The sequence below is a fragment of the Astyanax mexicanus genome, chromosome 1 (genome assembly GCF_023375975.1).
Source record: "Astyanax mexicanus isolate ESR-SI-001 chromosome 1, AstMex3_surface, whole genome shotgun sequence".
Classification (NCBI taxonomy): Eukaryota; Metazoa; Chordata; class Actinopteri; order Characiformes; family Acestrorhamphidae; genus Astyanax; species Astyanax mexicanus.
In genome coordinates, this window is record NC_064408.1 from 113,487,138 (window position 1) to 113,511,424 (window position 24,287).

At 37.0% G+C, this 24,287-nt stretch overlaps 1 protein-coding gene across 28 annotated transcripts in view; it reads right to left on the reverse strand.

The window, feature by feature from the left end:
* rims2a (regulating synaptic membrane exocytosis 2a) overlaps positions 1-24,287 on the reverse strand; it is a 314,788-nt gene that overhangs the window by 70,290 nt on the left and 220,211 nt on the right. For 19 of the 28 annotated variants that reach the window (XM_049467467.1, XM_022668728.2, XM_049467487.1 and 16 more), the window contains 3 exons: positions 22,172-22,210; positions 20,219-20,325; positions 10,298-10,461 (listed from right to left, as the gene is read on the reverse strand). In XM_049467467.1, the coding sequence (XP_049323424.1) occupies positions 10,298-10,461; positions 20,219-20,325; positions 22,172-22,210 (310 nt within the window). Of the gene's footprint in view, positions 1-7,953; positions 8,015-10,297; positions 10,462-20,218; positions 20,326-22,171; positions 22,211-24,287 lie in introns of those variants that run through there. The other 9 variants (XM_049467518.1, XM_049467504.1, XM_049467502.1 and 6 more) reach the window with 2 other exon arrangements.

The following is a 24,287-nucleotide window of genomic DNA, read 5'->3' on the forward strand; positions in this document are numbered from 1 at the left end:
CAGATTCCATCAAACAACAATTTGCTTTGCAGAACCTCTCACACTGTCGACATACAGAAAGGCTTCTAGCAATGATTTGCAGCAAGTTCTTGTTTCACAATGCATGTTCTAAAAAACTGGAGATGCTTTACGCTTTAAGTACAGTTAAATACCAAGAGATGGTGCCAATATAAGAGCATCAACTGAAATACTTAACGAGTTTTAATTGTGGTTAGATTTGACAATGCAACCATAAAATAGCCTGTGTGTCTGTGCAAGCTCTCCTATAAAGACAAGCATTGTCAGCCCTAAACAATGTTGGAATAGTGCACCAGAGTAAAGTGTGCCTTGAGAAAAAGTAGGGCCAATGGATGCAGGACCTTATTAACGAAAGATTGAGTCATCTCTACCTCCTCCTATATAGCATATGCATGCAGACTGTTATTTGTAATTTGTTGTATCACAACTCAATTTCTTTAAACTGTATGATAGAGTCAAGATCCACATATATACTTTTATTTGTAGGAGTTATGTATGTGTGAGTAGAATATAGTAGAATATATATAGTATATGCATTGTGGATGGCGCAAGACTTTAGAACTGACATATAATAACAAAGAAGAGATGACCTGTTTTCTTTGTTTGGAGCTTCTAACACTGCTGCCTGAAAGGACCCAGTAATTTGTGTAATTTCACCAAAGCCTCGTGAATCAGTAAACTTGTTTCCATGGGAACCAAGCCAGAGACTACCCAAGCCACGTTCATTTGGACAAGAATTCGGTCTCGGCATCCAATTAAAGCAAATATGCTGGAAAATATGGGGAGAGGGTGCGGTTCTGTCCTGTGCTTTATTTCAGCTGGCTTCTTCTGAGATGACTAACACATGGCTGATCATTTATGTACTAAAAACTGCATGGAATTTAAGATAGTTGCAATGATTAAATAAATCCTTAAGAAATCCAACTGAATTTAGTGGCCTAAATCAGATTTTTTCACATAAATCCAGCATTAAAATAGTTTTAATGTGACCCATATCTGACATGTGTGTGAATAGTTCATGCTGAGTAATTGATGAAATGGATAAACCAACAATGCTTCACATGAAGTTTCGGTTTTTCGCAAAAATCCAATAATATAACATTGAAGTGGAAACTTGAATTGGAAACGTGACATTTGCGTCACATATAAAGGATAGTGTATACTCAGTGAACGATTATTACATTTTTATTAAATAACATAGTAATTAATGCTAAAATAATTATTTTACAAACTCTGAATATTCCTGATATAACTTATTCAATGAATCAATCAGATAAGATGCAATTTAAAGATTCAATCTATAAATTTAACATTAAAAATGTATGTGAGTTCAGCTGGGTTTTGTCCTGCCAGTTCCTCTCACAGCAGCATTAGCATAAATGGACGGGGTGACTTGAGGCGAGAGGACAGATTTCTCCCAGTTTCTTACACTCACCCCTCCCTTCATCACATGATTAGGCAAGGCTCTCTGGTTTCCATGGAAACACAGAAGCAGGAGAGAGAGTTAAATACTGATTGAAATTCATTTTTGCTCAGTTTTCTCATAGAAATCATACTTGAAACTGACAGAACAATGTTCTAATTAGCAGACAAAAGTAGAGTAATTTAGCTGGCTAATGAACAAAATGTCATTATTAGCACGCACAAGTTGTAATCTTTATTGTTAGAAGTGTAAAAGATTTATTGGCCATCTCCACAAGAAATCAGCTTCTGACTTCTTTGACTTTGGCCAATATACAGCTCTGGAAAAAAAATAAGAAGCTACTTAAAAATTGATGAGTTTCTTTGATTCTACCAAATTGAAAACCTCTGGAGTATAATCAAGAGGAAGATGGATGATCACTAGCCATCAAACCAAGCTGAACTGCTGAATCCAAAAGCAGTGTGTAAGACTGGTGGAGGAGAGCATGCCAAGATGTATGAAAACTGTGAATAAAAACAGGGCTATTCCAACAAATATTAATTTCTGAACTCTTAAAACTTTATGAATATGAACTTGTTTACTTTGCATTATTATGGTCTTTATTACTGGCACTTTGACAAGCCAACATCAAGTTCTGCTGCACAATTCCAAAAGGACTATGCTCATCCACATACTGCTGCCATCTCAAGAGCTGGCCTTAAAGACACATGAACTATGCACAGTATGGGATGCTTTTTGACTCCACCCCTACTGTAAAATGTGCAGAAACAGAGGGAGAATATTCAAGCTGCATGAGATATATATTCATAAGGAATAGTACAATAGAAATGCTCCACATTAATCTGAAATACAGTATTCATATATGACCTTTCTTTGGCAGCGTTGCCAGGTTCATGGTTTGTCTACCAAATTGGGCTGGGTGCGTTTTTTTTTGGGCTTCTTTTTATAAATGCCCAAAGAGCCCAATAACGGGTGGAAAAATGAGAACGGGCGGAAACTAAGTTATATAGTTCAAACAACCTCACGCCTATTGCCGACCCCTGGCTTAAAAACTTTCCATTAAGTTATTTATTGTGATAATGACGTGACATAAACCACACCCTACTTTACAGCTACATTTCTAAAGCTCCAGTAATCAACCCTGAACAGCCACTGGCCCAGTTAATAGTTGACTCTTCTGCTTATCTTGGTCTCATATGTACTCTGTACTGTACACTAGCTCATAAGATTACATAACAGGCTCTCTGCAGAGTGGTCCAGCTGACACATGCTTTTTAAACAGTCTGTAAATGAAGGGAGAATGGCCTGCGGTTCCTCCTGCCCTGCTAATGTAACAGCCACTGATGTCACTTCCTGTTTTGAGTCCAGTTTTGAGTTGGATGGCTAATCTTGGCAAACACTGATATGAGAATGAAAACTGGATCATCTGATGGAGGCATGACCGTGAGACGATCGCCGGGAATGGGCGTTTAGTTCAGAAACTCTCCACCTCCAGATGTTATACCAGCAAACTGAACACACTGAACCATCCACTGCAGAGCCACGTGCTCATCCACCCAGACCCAAATCCACTCCACACAGAACAACATGACGTACAGTACAGGCTGCAGCCTGGCTCAAACCAAAGGTCAGTGTACCCTGTCTATAACTGATTAACTACGCAAAAAAACATGTTCCAGAGACAATCTGCCTGATTGCAAAATTGCCAACTTGTCCCTGGGAGTCTCGAGACAGTAATATGTCTTAATACAGCTAAAACTGTCAGAATAAAGCAGCTCAGGGTGAGCTACAATATACAGTCTGACCCCTAACTGCTATCAATGATTGAAAAAAACAAAAACAAAAAAAAAACAACCTAATTAGGCCTGTTGTTAAAAAAATACATCATCGACATCATCCTACAATAAATGCACATGACCTCAAAAACATTTGACAATCATGGTATCTGATATATATTGTGTCTATTTGTATGTTTGTTAGCATACAGGGGTTGGACAATGAAACTGAAACACCTGTTATTTTAGTGTGGGAGGTTTCATGGCTAAATTGGAGCAGCCTGGTGGTCAATCTTCATTAATTGCACATTGCACCAGTAAGAGCAGAGTGTGAAGGTTCAGTTAGCAGGGTAAGAGCACAGTTCTGCTCAAAATATTGCAATGCACACAACATTATGGGTGACATACCAGAGTTCAAAAGAGGACAAATTGTTGGTGCACGACTTGCTGGTGCATCTGTGACCAAGACAGCAAGTCTTTGTGATGTATCAAGAGCCACGGTATCCAGGGTAATGTCAGCATACCACCAAGAAGTACCAACCACATCCAACAGGATTAACTGTGGACGCTGTAAGAGGAAGCTGTCTGAAAGGGATGTTCGGGTGCTAACCCGGATTGTATCCAAAAAAAACAAAACCATGGCTGATCAAATCAAGGCAGAATTCAATGTGCATCTCAACTCTCCTGTTTCCACCAGAACTGTCCATCACCACAATAAATTACTGTGGGTTGAAACCAGGTGTTTCAGTTTCATTGTCCAACCCCTGTATATACTGTAACAGTGAACAGTATTTTGGACAGTCGAGCAATACCAGACAAATGCTTCCATAACTGTGACTCTATACACACAGTGTGGACAGACTGCAGTGTGTGAAGAAAAAAAACAAACTTTAATTTATTAACATTTTGTTGTTGTCATGCCTTATATGGACATTGTAGTTCCTAACTCTTCCTTTTCCCTTCCTCTTAATAGACATGCACCTCTTTAGAACTACAATCCCCAGCATGCATCTGACAATTTTTGGGCATCACAATGGTTTAGTGGTTAGAATGTTCGCCTCCCAGCACTGGGTCCTGGGTTCAAGTCCCTATCTGAGTGGAGTTTACATGTTCTTCTTGTGTCTGCGTGGGTTTTCTCCGGGGACTCTGGTTTCCTCCCACAGTCCAATAACATGGAGCTCAGGTAAATTAGATACTCTTAATTGCCCAGAAAATTTAAACAATCTAAATTGATATGTATAGGTATGTGTGTTGTATAGGATTGTGTGTGTAAATGTATATATGACTGTGTGCCCAGATTTGGATTGGCACTCTGTCCTGGGTAAAATGCTGTAGTGCTCCAGGTGGGCGGTTGTTTCCGGTTGAGAGTATGCTGTGCGCTATTGGCTGCTGTTCTCACCAGTGTGTGGATGAGTGCTGAATATGAATGGTTGTACGTAAAATGTGTAAATTGTAAAGCGTCCTTGGGTTTCTAGAAAGGCGCTATATAAGTTGAACTTCATTCATTCATTCATGTGTTCGAATGCAGCCACGCTGTTAAGATATCAACGTTCCAAAGTCAGAGCACACATGGTTTTGAATGACTACTGGCACACTGATTGGTTTATTTCACATTACACTAAAAAAAACACCCCTAATTAATTAAGAGAATTAGTCCAGTACACACCTTTTGTGTGTTTCAAGCTGAGTAAGGCATATTTTTTAAGTCCTTGCAATACCAATCACACACCGACACGCCCTAAACCCAGCTGCACGATCTACAATTGATGCCTCGCCTATAGATCTTTAAAACTGGACCCTTTAAATGTATGTGATTTGAGCCTTAGCTATAGCTAAGTACCTCTCATCTAAATGTTTAGAGGCATGATTTCACCATGATCAGACAGACTTAAGCTTACTAAGCTCACGCTAACTCACGCTAATGCTAATGCACTCTCCTGATTCACAAGCGGTTACTCATCTGTAATGAGTTCTGTATGTGATGTTCTGCTTTTTAACCCTTATAAGGTGTGGGATCCGTTTTTAGCTTTTAGTTTTTTGAAAATGATACAAATAATTATTTTTCATGCTAAGATTCATTGGCCTTGAACCATTTTTTGTGAGGAACATAAATCCGAAAATATTTTTAAGCCCCACAATGCAATATGTCCACCAGACCCAGCAGGACTTTTTGACTGTGTGCCCAGATATGGATTTGCTCTCTGTGCTGGGTAAATGCTTTAGTGCCCTGTAGTTGTTTCCGGTTGAGAGTATGCTGTGCGCTATTGGCTGTATGTAGATGAGTGCTGAGTATAATTGGTTGTGTATAAAACGTGTACATTGTAAATTGTATCGTCCTTGGGTTTCTAGAAAGGTGCTATATAAGTTAAACTTTAATCATTCATTCATGTGTCCAAACACAGCCAATACCACAATGGCGCAACGCTGTTAAGATATCAACGTGCTAAAGTCAAAGTCAAGAGTGCACCTGGCTCTTAAAGGAAATGCAATATGTCCACCAGACCCAGCAGGACTTCTTGTGAAGCCAAAGAAACTAAGAGCCTATAAAGTTTAATATGCCACCAGACCATGGAAATTTTCATGCATTAAGCAATTTCTAAAATTAAAAATGCTCTTTTTAATTGCTTCCTTCTTTTTTTACTTGCTGTAATTCGTTAAATAACATGATTTAGTTAAATTATGCTGCTATCCCTCCTAGCCTTCATTTATTATAAATAATTTAAGCATTTCTGAGTGAAGTTCAGCCTCGCCTGATGGTTTTCAGACTGTGCTGATATGTATCTGACTGTGCACTCTGCTGGGGCTGACTGCAGGCCTTTATGAAACACAGGGTTTATAAGAAAGGGCAGTGAGGAGAAACAGGGAAGCATTTGAAGCAGCAGTTTCTTAAACAGAATCCATCAACTTGTTTCATTAATATCAAAAGCAGATGAAATAACAATGCACACAAGACAAAAACACAACACAAGGGCATCTCATACACAGCAAATTATAAAGACAATAGCAGTGACATCGTCTCTCAGTATATTAGCTAGAATGGGTGGGTCACCATGGTGTGTTCTTTGCTGTATCCATACAATTGCTCGATGCATGCATGACCTTCAACTGCTTTTTATATCTTCCTGTTGAGCTTAAAGAAGACTGTTTACATTTTTGAGATTCTTCCTGGAATGAAGAGGATTGCGCAAGACGTATAACGGCTAGTGCTGCCTCATACGTTAGATACATCTATTTTTGGTTAGGAAAACAAGTACACTGACATGCCAAATGTCATGGGACATCAGTATGTAAACTGTCCCTAAAGTATTACCTCTAGAAACTGCTTTAAAATGCCCACTCCTGTATAAATTGTGAGGTGTTATCTTGTAATGATCAGAGTCGGAGCGAGGCCTGATATTTAGTGTCGACTGGATTGAACATTCCATTCCTGAAGTTGTGTGAATATTTAAAATTCCTTAAAAAACAGGGTTATTGCACCAAAACTTCATGAATATGTACTTGTTTTTTTTTTTTTTTTTTTTGCATTATTTGAGGTCTGAAGGCTCTGCATCTTTTTAACAATTTTTTGTTATTTCAGCCATTTCTCATTTTCTGCAAATAAATGCTCTAAATGACAATATTTTTATTTGGAATTGGGACCCAGCACAAGTCCCTTGTTTAATGACATTTGGCATGTCAGTGTATACGTGCAATTCTGTACTAATTTGTATTGATGTTCACGTTCACTAACGCTCACAAATGCAGGAAATCTAATCTGCTTATTGATTCTAAACATGATATTCCATTATTATTTTCTTTAAAAGCTGTAAAATGAGCTTTTTTAGAAAAGTGTACCAGAGTGCAATAATGCATAGAACATAGATATATTTTGGAGTGAGAGAAGTGATAGTAATAGCATGTGTTCACTTATTCTGGCTATTTACTATTTAAATAATGTACAATATATGGTCTAAAGTATTGAGACAACTGCTCTTATGGTAATAAAAATAGTTTATTCTGCTTTTTTTGTTGAAGTAACTGACTCTAGTGTCTAGTGAATAATTCGTACTAGAGTTCAGTGTCAGCAGTCAGTGCAACTTAAAGTAGCTAAGCTACAGCTCTGGAAAAAATTAAGAGACCACTTCAGTTTCTGAATCAGTTTCTCTGATTTTGCTATTTATAGGTATGTGTTTGAATAAAATGAACATCGTTGTTTTATTCAAAAAAACTACAGACAACATTTCTCCCAAATTCCAAATAAAAATATTTTCATTTACAGCATTTATTTGCAGTAAATGAGAAATGGCTAAAATAACAAAAAGATGCAGATCTTTCAGACCTCAAATAATGCAAAGAAAAACAAGTTCATATTTATAAAGTTTTAAGAGTTCAGAAATCAGTTTGTGGTGGAGTTACCCTGGTTTTAATCACAGTTTTTATGCATCTTGGCATGTTCTCCTCCACCAGTCTTACACACTGCTTTTGGATAATTTTATGACACTCCTGGTGCAACAGTTCAAGCAATTCAGCTTGAAGTCTTGTGATCATCCACTTTCCTTTTCAATTTGGTAAAATCAAAGAAACACATAATTTTTAAGTGGTCTCTTATTTTCTTCCAGAGCTGTATATTCAGTAGAATTTAATACCTAATTTTTTAGGAAACGTGAACCCCCAGAGTTGTAGCTACAGGTCACTCTGCGGACTCGCCTGTAGCTACAGTATGAGATACAGCAGCCCACCATGGTCGGGGGAGTTTACCTGAGGTCGTTCTCTGAGAACCTCCTCTGAGCCATGTCCTCGTTAGGCTCCTCCTCCTCTCTACCTACACTACTCGTCCGTCTCTCTGTCTTTCCAGCCCGCCCACTTTCTACCCCCACCCCTCCCTCCTCCTCAGGCAACACCTCCCCAACAGGCTCCTCCCCTTGCATAGCTCTGCTGTGGGCGGGGCAAGCAGCCGCGAGGGTCATGCAGAACAGAAAGAAAGAAAAGAAAAAAAAAAGCAGACGAAGAAAAGCACAGTGAAAAACACAGCCGACACGAGCTGATAGCATTCAACAAATAAAGCACTGAAACAGACCAAAGCACGTTCAATTAATGCATGTGACACAAAAAACAAACACATACTGGACGAAGAGCACATTTAACAAAGCAACAATGTACTGTACAGACTAACAAACCACAGAATCAAATTAAAACTGAATGAGCAACTGAATGAGTGTTTGCAGTGGTACATAAAAATCATACTGATATAACTCAACCCTTAGAAGTCAGAGCCATCACCTCCTGTTCACTATCCGAACGGCGAAAGAGCTAGCGCTGCTGTTAGTACCTAATGCTAATACTGCTCCAGCCTTAGTGCTGGAGAAAGTCATTAATAACGCTGCACTTCAGCTGTGTGCCTTTACAGCTCCTTACAACATGACTGGTAGATCTCATGCATAAGTTGCACTAACGATTTTTGAAAAAAGAAAAAAAAAAAGGATTTTAAGTGCACCTTATAGTCCGAAAAATGGTAAATGAATGAAACTTTGAGTCTAGAGTCTTGGTTAAATAGCTGTTACAATAGGCTAACAATTTGATTAAAATAAATAAATGGATGAAAATGTGTCTATTCCTAGCCAGATAGTTTGTCTAACCTAGTCAAGTAGTTGTAAAATCTTAAATGGACCATTAAATAAAAAACTTAGTTGACAATTTTTTGAATGAATTAAATGTCAGATCTTGGTCAAACAGCTGCCATAATAATTTAAATTAAATAAATAGATTTAGACACAATGTAAACAACCGTCAGATTCACATTATGTATGAATGGTTTGAATGATTATGGTACATTATCCGCTGAGTGGAAAAAATCAAGTCCTTATGAGCATTTAATGCTGTACTAGCTGCGGCTCATTTTAAGGCTGATTCTCAATTGGGCTGATTCTTTTGCTTAAAGAGCAGTAAAATGCTACAGCCCTGTGTTTCTTTTAGAGGAAGTCTGATTTAACCCCTTAAAATGCCTTTTCCTGTATACAGGCTACAGGTGTAGGTGATACAAAACCATTTTTTTCCTGCAGTAAAATAAATTATTTACATTCTGAAATGATTTACATCCACTTAATAAATCCAGATCAGTAACAGGAATCAACCCAAATTCTGCAGGTTTGAAAATAGATGTAAAAATTAGACAAATATAAGAAACCTAAAAGTTTGGAGGACATAAACTAATTGAATTGTATTTAGGAAAATATTTATTTTAAAATGAAGTTCAGGAAAGAGCGAATTTTATGATTTTATTCATTATATTTTGACATTAGCAGATTTACTTAAATACATATATATATATATATATATTAATTTTTTCTATTACAATTATAATTATGCTTTTTTTTAGTAACGTTCCTAATAAAACATGACAGCTTTTTATGTAATGCTTGAATAGAAATACTCAAGATTTAGTGATGTAATGTCAGGCAGAAAATTGACAAAAATCCTGGCCTGTTAAAGGGGTCTTTCCATGTATTTAGCTGATCAGTCATGTACAATCTCTTAAGAACACTGGAGTATCAGAATAAGTTAGAATGAGCATGCTTTCCCAGTTAAAATATCATTATATCATTTTTTCTACTATTTATTTTCCATTCTTGTCCTTTTTTATCTGATTCTAAAGCTTAAAAATGTCATAAATGCAGACAGAAATCTTTTGACACCAAATATAAATCAATTCTACAGGTAATTTAAGCAATGGCTATTCAAACTGCATAGCAAATCAATGACAGCTCTGATCTTCTAAGGGTTGTAATGTCGTGATGTAATTCACAGTCACAGTCAGGCAGTTTGCCAGTGATGAGTATCTGAGATTACAGTAAAGTTCAGATGTTTGGCTCCAGTCATAGCTTACATACAGAGCCAAACCTGAACTCACTCAGTGCAGGAAATGATTAAAGAGTAAAGGAGCACTTCCTGTTCAGAGGTCTTCCTCAGAGAAAACCCCGGAACTGCTCCCAATTCCTCCACCCAAAAGGGAATAAAAGACTACTTCAGGTCTTCACTCATCTCTGGCAAGCAGCACATGACCCTGGCGTGGTCTGAGAGCAGGGCGTAGTGACGGGAGGCTCACCTGATCTTGCGGCTTCCCCGCGGTCTTTCTGACTGCACGGACATGTAGCTCGCGCTGCTGAAGCGAGAGGCACTGCTGCTTCTCGACACAGCGGACACGTCGCTCACGTCGCTGTCTGAAGACTTGGCCGAGAGGTTGTCCGTCCCCCGATGACCGTCCCTCCGCTGTGGAAAGAGGACACAGGACTGTTTAATCATGTGACAGGAAACATTCTACACTTATAATATATATATGTATATATATATATATATATATATATATATATTGTGGTAGGCCCTGGGGTTAGGGGCGTGACCACTGTGACCCGGAAGGAGGAAGCGCACAGATAACACAGACACGGGGAGCAAATGAACTCAAAACGTACCTTTTATTTGCTTTTAAACGCCCTCCACCACACCCAAAAACAACTCAAAACAACATACTCAGCCCAATGGGGCTCTAGAGTCTGTAGAATTACTTTAGTCTTCTTTTTATGCTCGTTTAAAGGTCCGTGCAGCCTCAGCCCTCAGCTCCCCAGTCAAGAGTCTCCCTTCAGTGAGCTGAGGCTGAGTTTTATACCTGTCCCAGCCGGCTGCTTAATCAGTCCTGAATGCACACCGGCTGGGACAGACATGGCTGCGAGTTCCGGCGTGGGGCGGACCCACGGTTCCCCCGCCTCCTCACGCCACAATATATATATATATATTTATTTATATACATCATTCCCACATGAATTAATTACAGCTCTAGAAAAAAATAAGAGAGCACTTCAGTTTCTGAATCACTGGTTTCACTGGTTTTGCTATTTATAGGTATATGATTGAGTAAAATTAACATTGTTGTTTTATTCTATAAACTACAGACAACATTTCTCCCAAACTCCAAATAAAAATATTGTCATTTAGAGTATTTATTTGCAGAAAAAGAGAAATGGCTGAAATAACAAAAAAGATGCAGAGCTTTCAGACCTCAAATCATGCAAAGAAAACGAAGATAAAAACCCTGGTTTTAATCAGTTTGTATATATCTTGACATCTTCTCCTCCACCAGTCTTACACACTGCTTTTGGATAACTTTATGTCACTCCTGGTGCACAAATTCAAGCAGTTCAGCTTGGTTAAAGGCTTGTGATCATCCATCTTGAACTGCAGGGAATTGAACCGCAATGAGGTAGTTAGTTCACTGGCAGGTATTGGTGTTATCCACTGCTCCACAACAACAATTCTAAATATTTGTCAAACCTTACTCAGCCAAAAATGGTCAAATCTTAGTCGACCAGTTGTAGAATCTTAAGCAAAAATAGTCAAATTTTATTTACATAGATTAACCTTATTTAAAACATTTTTTTCATATTTAGTCAAATTAGTTAAAAAAAAAATTATCAAAAAGATTTCAGAATTAGATGAATAGTTGAAAATTCCTAAAAATGGTCAAAATCGTATTTCAATAGCTGGTGAATTGTAGTCTAAGGGTTTTGAATAGTTGTAGATATAGCTGAATAGTTGTAGTTAATTAAATAGTTGTAGAGTTTTACTCAAATGGTTGTCAAATCTCAGTCAAATAGTTGCTGAATTGTGGCCAAAAAATCAACACATTTAAGTCTAGTCGTTGTTGAATCTTAGACAGATAATTGACTAATTCAGTTTGAATCATTTTTTAATCTTAGACAGATAGTTGTCCAATTTTAATCAAATATCTGTTGAATCTTAATTGAATTGTTGACACATTTTGGTCAAAATGGTCAAATATAAGTCACATAACAGTTTTTTTTTACTTTAATAAAATTATTTTAGTCAATTAGTTGACTAGTCGAATTTTAGTTGTTGCAAACTATTAGTTTTAAATTAAAGTCAACAATACTATTATGTCCTATTGTTCTGACTGGAATACACTAAATGTAGCATTTATAGATACAGTTTTATTGCTTTTGTTACACTTTAAAAAGAAAGTGTGAAACACAGATGATCTTTAAATGGCAATGATGCTGAGATTAGAAAAGTGAGAATAAAACCAATCAAATAATTGAATATCAGTAGAATAATCAGTTGTAGAAATATGGTAATTCTAGCCCCTGCACAGTACTGTATCTTCCAGTTCCAGTTCTCTATGCCCAGGTCAGCATTCACAGAAATAATTCAGCATCCTTCTGAACTACAGCAGTGTTAAACAACCCAACCCCATTACTCAACATTAGCAGAGCTAGCCTCGGGTGCTAAAGCAGCACAACACAGATCAGCACCACAGCTGACTCCACTGCAGTGCAGAGAAAAACTGCTAATTGCGTAATAGTGCAGTTTCTGTAGACGCAGACACAACAGAGCTGATAATAACACCACCAAAACACCTTCAAACCAGATTACAGCCTTTAAACCAGGTCATCTGAACTCATCCTCATCAACTCTCTACACAGATATAGCAGTATAATCTAATCTTAGCCCTAAAATCACCAATTTACAACATTAACCCAAATCTTAGCCTTTAACCCAAACTCTGTTCCTAACCGTAGCCTAAATCTGGACCTATTCTCAATCCTAGCTCTAATGCTAGACCTCACCTCGGCTACAAACCTAAACCTAATCTTAATCTAACCTTAATCCTAACATTCACCCTGGCTCTAAATGTAACCTTTAATCTAAACCTAAATCTTAACCCTTAACCTTAACCATAGCCTATATAGTAGCTCTAATCCTAAACCTCACATTGGCTACAAACCTAATCCTAACCTTAATCGTAGCACTCAACCTGGCTCTAAATCTAACTGTAATTTCATCCTACAACCAAAACTTAACCCTAACTTAATTCCAAATCCTAGCTTTAATCTCACCCTGATCTTGGTTTTAAATCTAACCTTTAATCTAAACCCAAATCTTAACCCTTAACCTTAGCCCAAACTCTGATCCTAACCCTGTCCTAAATCTTAATCCTAAACCTGGACATATTATCTGTTCTAGCTCCAATATTAGACCTCAGTTTGGCTACAAACCTAAATCTGGCCTTAATCCTAACACTCACCCAGGCTCTAATTCTAACTGTAATCTCAACCTAAATACAAACCTTTACCATGACCTGATTCCCAATCCTAGTTTTAATCCTAATCCTAAACCCAAATCTTAACCCTTAACCTTAACTCTAATCCAAACCATGTCCTAAATCTTAACTCTAATCCTGGACCTATTTTCAACCCTAGCTCTAATCCTAGACCTCACCTTGGCTACAAACCTAAACCTTAAATCTTAATCTAACCTTAATCCTAACATTCACCCTGGCTCTAAATCTAACCTTTAATCTAAACCTAAATCTTAATCTAACCTTAATCCTAACATTCACCCTGGCTCTAAATCTAACCGTGATCTCAACCTAAAACCAAAACTTATCCCTGGCTGATTTCCAATCCTAGCTTTAATCCTAACCCTAACCATGGCTTTAAATCTAACCTTTAATCTACACCTAAATCTTAACACCTAACCTTAACCCTAACCTTGGCATTAAAACTAATCTTTAATCGAAACCCAAATCTTAACTCTTAACCTTAATCCTGATCCGAACCATGGACTAAATCTTAACCCTAATCCTGGACCTATTCTCAATCCTACCTACAAACCTAAACCTAACCTTAATCCTAACACTTACCTTGGCTCAACCCAAAACTCAAAACTTAACCATGAAATGATTTCCAATTCTAGTTCTAAACCCAAATCTTAACCCTTAACCCTTAACCCAAACTCTGATCCTAATGATGACCTAAATCTTAACCCTAAACCTGAATTTATTCTCAATCCTAGCTCTAATCCTAGACCTCACCTTGGCTAAAAACATAAGTGTAACCTTAACCCAACCTTAACCCTAACACTCACCCTGGCTCTAAATCTAACCTTAATCTCAACGCCAGCCTACTGCTTGGTTGTTGTAAAGTTGTGCTGTTAACACACTGACACTCTCTCTCGGCTGTGAGTTATTCCCAATTACTGGCGCAAATTAAAACCAAAACCCTGACCTGATTTCCAATCCTAGCTTTAATCCTAATCCTCACCTTGTCTTTAAATCTAAGATTTAATCTAAACCTAAATCTTAACCCTTAACCTTAGCCCAAACCCTGATCCTAGCCATGACCTAAACTGCTGGAATTCATGCATTTACTAGGAATTCATTTTGCAATCTGCTTAACTATCCTACCTATTTGTTCGTGCTCGATGATTATTGTGACTTAAATTAAAGATGGTGGCGCCCGGGGATTTACTTTAACTATAGGATGTAAACAGTGGCTTTTAATAAACTTCTTGTGCAGCTTTAAAGTTCTAAATGCCTCGTTTTAAATCTCAGAGCTCTCCGGATTCTACCTATGAGGTGTGGAGCTACTTTGGGCCTGAATAACGGTGGAAAAAGTGATTTATCTGCAGGCTCAATCCATGCCCTGTGTTACTCTAGGCTTTATTCTAAAGCCTGTTTGGGCAAAGTGCACAAAATACTGGATCTCAGAAACCTATTCTTGATCCTAGCTCTAATCCTAGACTTTGGCTACAAACCTAAGCCTAACCTTAATCCTAACACTCACCCTGACTCTAAATCTAACCATAATTTCAACGTAAAAACTAAATTTAACCTTGACCTGATTCCCAGTCCTAGTTTTAATCGCACCCTAACCCTAACAACAGCCCAAAACTTAATCCAGACTTTTACCCTATCCCTAAACCCAAATGATTTACATAAAATTGGATATTTCTGAACAATACTCAACTAATTTGAGTTAGTTGAACATTTGTGAGCACATATACTGTACTATTCAACCTGAGATCTCTGAGTTGAACCAATTTATAATAACTGAGTTTAGTCTTTTGCCATTAACAGCTTCGTTTCCATTGGCTCCTGTCACAATCTATTTGCATACTGGGTGTGTCCAACAGTTTCTGACTAACACTCATCATCAGTGTGTAGTGATTCCCCCTGAGCTACCTTAGAAATAAATCAACTTCCTCTTTAGTTGTAATAACTTGATGTTTTTGTCAAGTTTTCTTCCCCCATTACTTAACTTTTTTAAGCCAACCGGTTTCCTTAAGTTTTTTAAGTTAACTCATCTCATCCGGTCTTACAGTATAACAAAAATAAAAAAAAAAGTTAAATTAACTTCTCCTTTAGTTGTAATAACTTGATGTTCTAAGTTATGCTAACTTAAGTTTTCATTACCCATTACTTAATTTTTTAAAGTAAATTCAACTTATCCAGGCTTACATTGTAACTTTGAACAAGATCTAATCCAGGTAATCCTAATTAAAGACAGCTGTCAACTGTATATCTATTACAGTTTGTTGAATACATATGTGTGAAGCATGGCCCCATTAAATTCATGAATAATGACCAATTTTATCTGTGCGAGGTCATACTTAAGACATTCTTCCCAGAAATCAGTGGTACTTGTATCAGATGTAAACAGTTCTGACACCTTCTTTCACATATCCTTCTCTTGTCCAAACTTGGAATAATTGTTCTCATATATTTCAGACATAACAGATCTAATGCTTAAACCTGATCCATTATTTAGACTATCTGGATCAGCTGCATCAGCAGATACTGGCCCTAACAAAATCACATTCACACATTCAAACAGCACAGTGAATTCCTTTCTGCTTACAAGAGGTTTAATTCTTATAACTGGAAAGAGACCCCCTCCCATTCCCAAACTTTGGCTTTTGATATATGAGGTTCTGTGAGAATTTCTTTCTATTTAAAAAAAATGGCGTAACACTGCCGGGAAAAGTTGTTTCTCTGTCTCTGGAATATCTCACTGTGCCTGCAGCCTCCTAGAGATGTGTGATGAATTGCAAATATTCATGTATGTAACTCTTTTCTTTGTTTTATATATACAGTAATATGTGGACAAATGTATTTGGGCACCTACACATTCCACATACAGGAGATTTCATTACAGTCCATTCTAAACCTATAGTCATTAGTGTGGAGTCGGTAATATATGATGGGACTAAAAAAAAAACACTAGATCTTAGTAATTCAGTGAGAAGTAGGTGTGTCTCAATATGTTGTTCCATACAGTGTTAATTTATTGTCTCTGGTTTATGAAAACACATTGATTAATGTCTGTATATGACTCTATTTGTAAGCATTGTGCTTTTAAAATCACTATATATGCTAGATATATGAGTGGGTGACTGAACCACAAAGTGTCTCTCCAATATTGCATTAAGGCTGGGCAATAATCTAAATTAATTATTGCAAAATTTAAACTTTTTAAAAACATACAGGAGCATTAAAAAAATTAAAATATCATTGAAAAGTTACTTTATTTCAGTAATTCAGTTCAAAATGTGAAACTCGTATATTACATAGACGTATTAAAATTTTACAATAAAAGAAATATTACTATTTTTTTTACTTTTACTTTTGTCGAGTGCTGTAAGATTTTGTGGGAAAACAAAACTGCACTGACTTTAGACTTGATAATAGAACACAGTGGACCAACACCAGCAGATGACATGTCTCTCCAAACCATCACTGATCATCAGTAAATTTTACATTTCATATGTAAATAAAGGGATCAGAGTCTGGAGGAAGAGTGGAGAGACACACAGTCCAAACTGCTTGAGGTGTAGTGTGAAGTTTCCACCAATCAGTGATGGTTTGGAGAGACATGTCATCTGCTGGTGTTGATCCACTGTGTTTTATTATCAAGTCTAAAGTCAGTGCAGTTTTGTTTTCCCACAAAATCTTACAGCACTTCATGCTTCCCTCTGCTACTGACAACTTTTATCGAGATGCGGATTTCATTTTCCAGCAGGACTTGGCACACTGCCCACACTGCCAATAATACCAATTGGTCTTATATTATATTATAATTTTGTAAGACACTGATTTTTTGGGGTTTTCGTTAGCATTCAGCTATAATAATTAACAATAATAAAAAAAAGCACTTAAAATAGATCACTCTGTGTGAATACATATATATATATATATATATATATATATATATATATATGATATATGAGTTTTACATTTTGAACTGAATTTACTAAAATGAATTAGATTTTTCGAAAGTATGCCCCTTTTGAATCCAATTAAACAGGACTAATTGCACACTTTGTGTGAAGTTGGCCATTGTTTTGTCCTCTTTGTAATTGCTTATCATATCCGCAATATGGCCAGATAGTAAAATTGTGTATTGGCATGAGAAAAACATATTATAATGTGATAAAATAACATCCCTGCATTGGCAGAATTTCTTCTAAAATCTTCATTTAATTAATACATACATCAATGAAAACACCAATCTGGAACAGGCAATATGTTCCGAATGCTCATAGCATGCATTTACAGAGCACTGTGATTGGTTGGAGAGTTTTCTGCACACAGTATTTTTTTGCCAAGGCCAACATTCACAATGTATTACAAAAGAATGTACTGTGCAATCTGAATTCTGAGGCACTGTTAACCGTCCCATTTTTCGAACCTGAATGTCTTTGGGTTTGTGTTTCACGGTGGCCCTGATCCACCTCAGAGGCCTTTTGTAACAGTAGAGCTTCCAGATTGCTCCGGCTCCTCTGTGACGACTGTAAACACAGTGTCCTTCATGGCGCCGTCCACACAGGCCAAACAGATAGCATGACGAACAGCCTTTCTTTACCTGCTTTTAATAGCAGCTGCCAGAAATGTGGAGCTGGGCCAATGCCGTTCTCATACCGCACACTTACAGGGAAGTTGTAGGCGTGCATGAATGGCCTAATATGGAGCTGAGAGATTAGCCTCAAACAATGCACCCCTGCACTAGCCCTCATAACTTATCTGCTGGAAGAAGACAGCGTGTCCTGAAGCATCCTCTTAAGAGCAACAATCTCCCTCTTCCTTGGAAGACCAATGGACAGTGTGACCTCACTTCAAAGTAGACCAAGGCAGAAGATTTAAAGTGTTCAACTCTGAGGTGTCAGGCTTAGATAAGCACCAGGACGAGCCTTTAGGTAACCAGACTAGCTATGCTTTGAATTCTTGGGAGCTTCAGCGCAGCTAAAGTTGAGTTGTCAGCAAGCTTGTAGAAAATGTGTGGAACATATTTTACAGAAAGTAGGTTGTAATGTTCTTTTGTTGGAGCTGCTCTGTAAAGCAGGGAGCTGCTGTCAAAGACAGTGGCCACATTTGATTAACCATTTCGTTTACAGCACAGACCCAGAACCAAGAAACTGTTCTCCATTAATATAGCTTACATAGACTCAAATTGAATTATATTTGAATGATGGTACCCAGATAGAGAAGCATATAATCAATTACAAAGTTATAAATATCTTCCACACTCTTATTAATGTATATTATTATAATTGGTTTATATTAAAGAACACCAATTCCTTGTTTCTATACTCACTGTCCACTCACTACCCACTTTACTGATGATATAGAAGCACGTTGTCACTCATTTGGATTGGTCAGAATGCAGAAAGCACACATTTTGCCATATTTCAGGCTTCAAACATAAAGATATGAAATTGCAATTTTTTGTAAAGAATCAACAACAAATGGGACACAGTCGTGAAGTGTAACAAAATTTATTGGATATTTTAAACTTTTTTTTTAGAAATAAAAAAGTGAAAAGTGGGGCATGCAATATTATTCTGCCCCTTTACTTTCAGTGCAGCAAACTCATTCCAGAAGTTCAGTGAGGATCTCTGAATGATCCAGTGTTGACCTAAATGACTGAAGATGATAAATAGAATCCGTATAAAAGCACCTGCTCTGAGATAGTCTCAGAGTCCTGTTTAAAAGCACAGAGAGCATCATGAAGACCAAGGAACACACCAGGCAGGTCTGAGATACTGTTGTGAAGAAGTTTAATGCCGGATTTGAATACAAAAAGATTTCCCAAGCTTTAAACATCTCAAGGACCACTGCAATTCTACTAAAGACCAGGCAGATCCTCTAAACTTTCAGCTCAAACAAGGAGAAAACTGATCAGAGATGCAGCCAAGAGGCCCATGATCACTCTGGATGAACTGCAGAGATCTACAGCTAAGGTGGAAGAATCTGTCGACAGGACAACTATAAGTCGTGCGCTCCACAAATCTGGCCTTTATGGAAGAGTGGCAAGAAGCAAACCACTGTTAAAAGAAAGACATAAGAAGAGCTGTTTGTACAGCAAGCATGTGAAAGAAGGTTCTGTGGTCAGATCAGACCAAAGCTGAACTTTTTGGCCTAAATACAAAGTGCTTTGTTTGGCTGAAAAGTATCAGTGAAACATGGTGGTGGCAGCATCATGGTTTGGGCCTGCTTTTCTTCAGCAGGGACATATTTGGGAAGATGGCTAAAATTGATGGGAATGAAGTTGGATGAAGCCAAATACAGGATTATTCTGGAAGAAAACCTGTTGGAGTCTGTAAAAGACCTGAGACTGGGACAGAGACTTATCTTCCAACAAGACAATGATCCTAAACATAAAGCAAAATCTACAATGGAACGGTTCCCAAATAAACGTATCCAGTTGTTAGAATGACCAAGTCAAAGTCTAGACCTGAATCCAATGGAGAATCTGTGGAAAGAGCTGAAAACTGCTGTTCACAAACAGCAGTTTCATAAAAAATCATAAAAAAAAGTTTAAAATATGCAATAAATATTGTTCCACTTCACGATTGTGTCCCACTTGTTGTTGATTCCTCACAAAAAATTACAATTTCATATCTTTATGTTTGAAGCCTGAAATGTGGCAAAAGTTCAAGGGGGCTGAATATTTTTGCAAGGCACTGTATATAATATATGAGTTTCACATTTTGAACTGAATTACTCAAATAAAGTGACTTTGATGCACTACTATATAAAGCTTTATAACTTCCTAACATTATTAAAAACAGGCATACTAAACATTCATATGTTTGCATTGTGTTAAATATTCTTGAAACTGGTTTGCATCCTGATTTCAGACTTCTGAATAATATTGTACATATATTGTTAACTTACCTTCATATGATGGTCCTGCTCCAGTCGGGAGTCGGAGGCCGCTCCCTGCTTAAACTTATCCACCTTCAGCTTCATCTGCCGCGCCCTCTCCTCCACGTCCATGGCACCTGTGGAGCAGACGGGGCAGCGGTGAGTGTGTGTGGGTGAGGAGGTGTGTGTTTGGGAGAGAAGGTGTGGTTATAAGGGTCTGATGATGCTGGATTTGGGTGAAATTTAAATGGAAAATGCACTGGAGGTTAGAAACCCCCTTCACTAGTCTGGGGGAATGGGTGTTCTGATACGAGATCTAACAACAGGATTAGCCACAAACATCTATTCCCCTATCAAACTCCTATTAAACTATTTCATCATTTAGGTAAATCATATCGATGAGGGATACACACTCTATAATGTTGTATTATGTTATATATTATAGTGTAGGAATAGTTTTTTATTTTATGATAAAAAAAAACTTAAGTTTAAATGGTGTGTACTAAAATTTGTTTTATTTAACATTTAAATAAATATGTATAAATAAATCTTTAAATATTTTATACTTATTTTACATCAAACAAATTTCATTATATCTTAACGTTTTATTTAGTATTTTACCTTGACTATAAAACCTGGGTTATTAACATTTAATTTCTATTTATTTATTTATTTATTTATTTATCATTATGTCAGTTTGCTGCTTAAATTTTATACAGTTGCACAATTAACTTGAATTGCATTGCGTTTATATTCATTGGCAGGATCAACATTGGGTTTTTTCATTGGTTTTTTAAAGACATTAACTTGTAAAAATGTAAAGACCACTTCAGTTTCTGATTTTGCTATTTATAGGTTTATGTTTGAGTAAAATGAACATTGTTGATTTATTCTATAAACTACAGACAACATTTCTCCCAAATTCCAAATCAAAATATTGTCAATTAGAGCATTTATTAGCAGGAAATGAGAAATGGCAGAAATAACAAAAAAGATTAAGAGCTTTCAGACCTCAAATAATGCAAAGAAAACAAGTTCATATTCATAAAGTTTTAAGAGTTAAGAAATCAATATTTGGTGAAATAATCCTGGTTTTTAATCACAGTTTTCAAGCATCGTGGCATGTTCTCCTCCACCAGTCTTACACACTGCTTTTGGATAACCACTCCTGGTACCAAGATTCAAGCAGTTCAGCTTTGTTTGATTTTAGAGGTTTTCAATTTGAATAAAAGTGAAATAAAATTTAAAAAAAAAATCAAAGAAACTTATCATTTTTAAGTGGTCTCTTATTTTTTTTTACAGCTGTACATTATTAATACTATCAAAATCTGTTTTCAAAAGCTGTTATTATTGCTGATAGAACTACAATTCCCATAAAACTTTATTTTCTACCTTTTTACAGCTTAAAGGTTTTGGGGTTTATTAGAGTGGATGGATGCAGGTCAAGGGGAGTGAATGGACATCCATGCTAGCCCCATCTGACACCACTACAATCCTTTTAGCTGGCTAGCCTTAGCTTAAATATACACATAGATAAAAGTGGCTTTTTTCTTTTTTTCTCATACTACAGCACATTGTTCTTCATCGACTGTGTCATGTCTATTCTCTGTGAGACTAAACGGTGAAGTCTCTACTATACCAACACATGTACGTTACACTCCTAGGGTTTTGGAACACTATACTGCACTGTATTAAAAATATTTCTATTACTAAATCCTAAAATACATCTTCTACTTTTGTGTCCACTTGAAAAGTCTTCAGCGTTTGCAACAACAAGAGGTATTCTTGCATCAGAAAGTCATTCCTGTCACTGATGTTTGCTACAGCTGCTTTAAAAAGGCAAGAAAAGGACCTGGCTCAGATTTTCAGCTTCTCCATTCACAAGAGTCCTTCACACTCTCCATTCAGAAGTTACTGTGGCTGAAAGAAAATCACTCTTTTTTTTGGAGTCAGTGACGCCAAAAAAAGGTCCAGCCAGCCTACCTTCATCTTCATTCTGTGGGCTTGCTTTCTCTCTCTCTACTTTTGGTTTAGAAAGATGGCGATGAGAGGCAATGCAAACAGACGGAGAAGAGGAGGGAGAGAAACAACCGATGAGTGATCGTATCGGTGTTGAAACAGTACTGATATAATACAGATGAGTCGGGAGTTTTCAGGGAGAATTAATACCAGCAGTTCATTGATATTGACTTCACTTATTGACGGTACTGTTATGAAGCCACTGCCACTTATGAAAACTTATCAATATATAAACTTCTGATTATTACAGCCATCATTTGAGGTGAATGCCACGTAGCCAGTGGAGCTATAATGGGGTAATAGAATGAGCAACATGAGGTCAAATCAGAAAGCTTTTCAGTGGCCTTTATTCATAAAATTGTGTAAATAAGAGATTTGTGCACAGTTGGTAACTCTATGGGTGTATTGTGCTCATCGATATACCATTTACAAATCACAAAAAATGAAAATAAAAAATATTCTTAATAGCACTAGATTTGTAAAAAAAAAAAAAAGGATATGCTCTTTGGGGGCTCCGAATGGTCCAGCAGGCTAAGCGCTGCCACTATGATCAGAAAATTGCCAGTTCGAATCCCATTCATGTAGCTTGCCATCAGCTGCCAGAGCCCTGAGAGAACACAATTGTCCTTTCTCTCTCTAGGAGGGTTACTCAAAAGGGTGATGTCGATCAGCACAAGGCTGCGTCTGTAAGCTGATGTATCAGAACCGATAGGGGGAGTCCTAATAAATGGGTTGGGTAATTGGCTTTGTAAATTGGGTAGAAAATGGGGTAAAAATTTTAAATAAACTAAAAAAGGCCCTTTGCCTTACAGTTTATTATTATTATGAAGCCACTGAACTTAAAGCAGTCAGCAGCTCATGAGCTACTCCCTACCCCCTAAAGTTAATTCTAGCTGAATGTGGGTAAAGTGGAGTGAGTGGGCACTTATGCTAGCCTTAAAGCCTAGCTCTTATAAGGTAAGCTGAGTCATACAGATTATAGATTGTATACAAGAACAGGCAGTATGCCCTCATTTATTTCCACTGCAACATTTTGAAGGCAAAGTGATTTTCACTATAATTTTCAACCACTTCCTCCCTTTACACAGTTTATTGTACATATTGTCTATTGTAAGCAATTGATGAACTGATTAATAAGAAAACTGTCAATCGACTTTGCATTTTCTCATTCTGCAATCAGGTTTGACAGTTATCTGATCAAATGTGATGAATAAAAGCCGGTCAGTGCTGAAGCTACAGAGTGCTGTGACTTTACTACTGTGGCTTCATGACAGAGGTCAAAAGTAAACTCCCATGGTCTAATAATGAGGAAATGAATAGGGGAAATGGGGAAAATAAAAGACAGAAGATAGAAAACTGTGGCTCCTGATCAGAACAAGAGCAGCTACAAAAGGAGACGTCAAACTAAAATAGCACCACACAGGTGTTCTTTGTAGGTGTGTAGGTTCTTTCTATGTGCATAGTTACTGACTGTAACTCCAGAGACTACTGACTGTCTCTAAGATTAACAGTAGAGATGCACCGAATATTTGGCAACCAAAAGTTAATATAAATAAATAAATGGTGTTTTGGTATTTAACTGAATACAGAAAAAAAAATTAAATCATTTATACCAAACGATGGTGCTGCATCCAGTCTTAGTGCTGGAGAAACTTTACTGAAAACTCACCTGTATAACGCTGTACTTTAGCAGAGTGGCTTTACTGCTTTGAATACCTGACTGGTAGAATTCATACATAAGGTGCACTGGATTATAAGGTGCACTTTCAATTTTTGCTTACAGTCTCTAAAATAACTTTACTTTCTGAAGTTTCAAAGGAAGTCAATTATTTTTTTATTTATAAGTTATTCTAAGTAATTTCAAGGCATTTCTATTGGTTGATTTATCATGCCATTATAACATGGTTAAACGTTTGAGAAAAAAACCACATTTATTGTGCTTTGTTGGTTTGTATTGTTCTTAAAAAAGGAAGAAAAAAATAAGGCTACTGAATGTGTATAATGGTGAAAAAAATTGCAAAATGAATAAAAAAAAACTTTAACTTACAATTTTAGTGTATTTGTTTTTGGCCTTTGGACA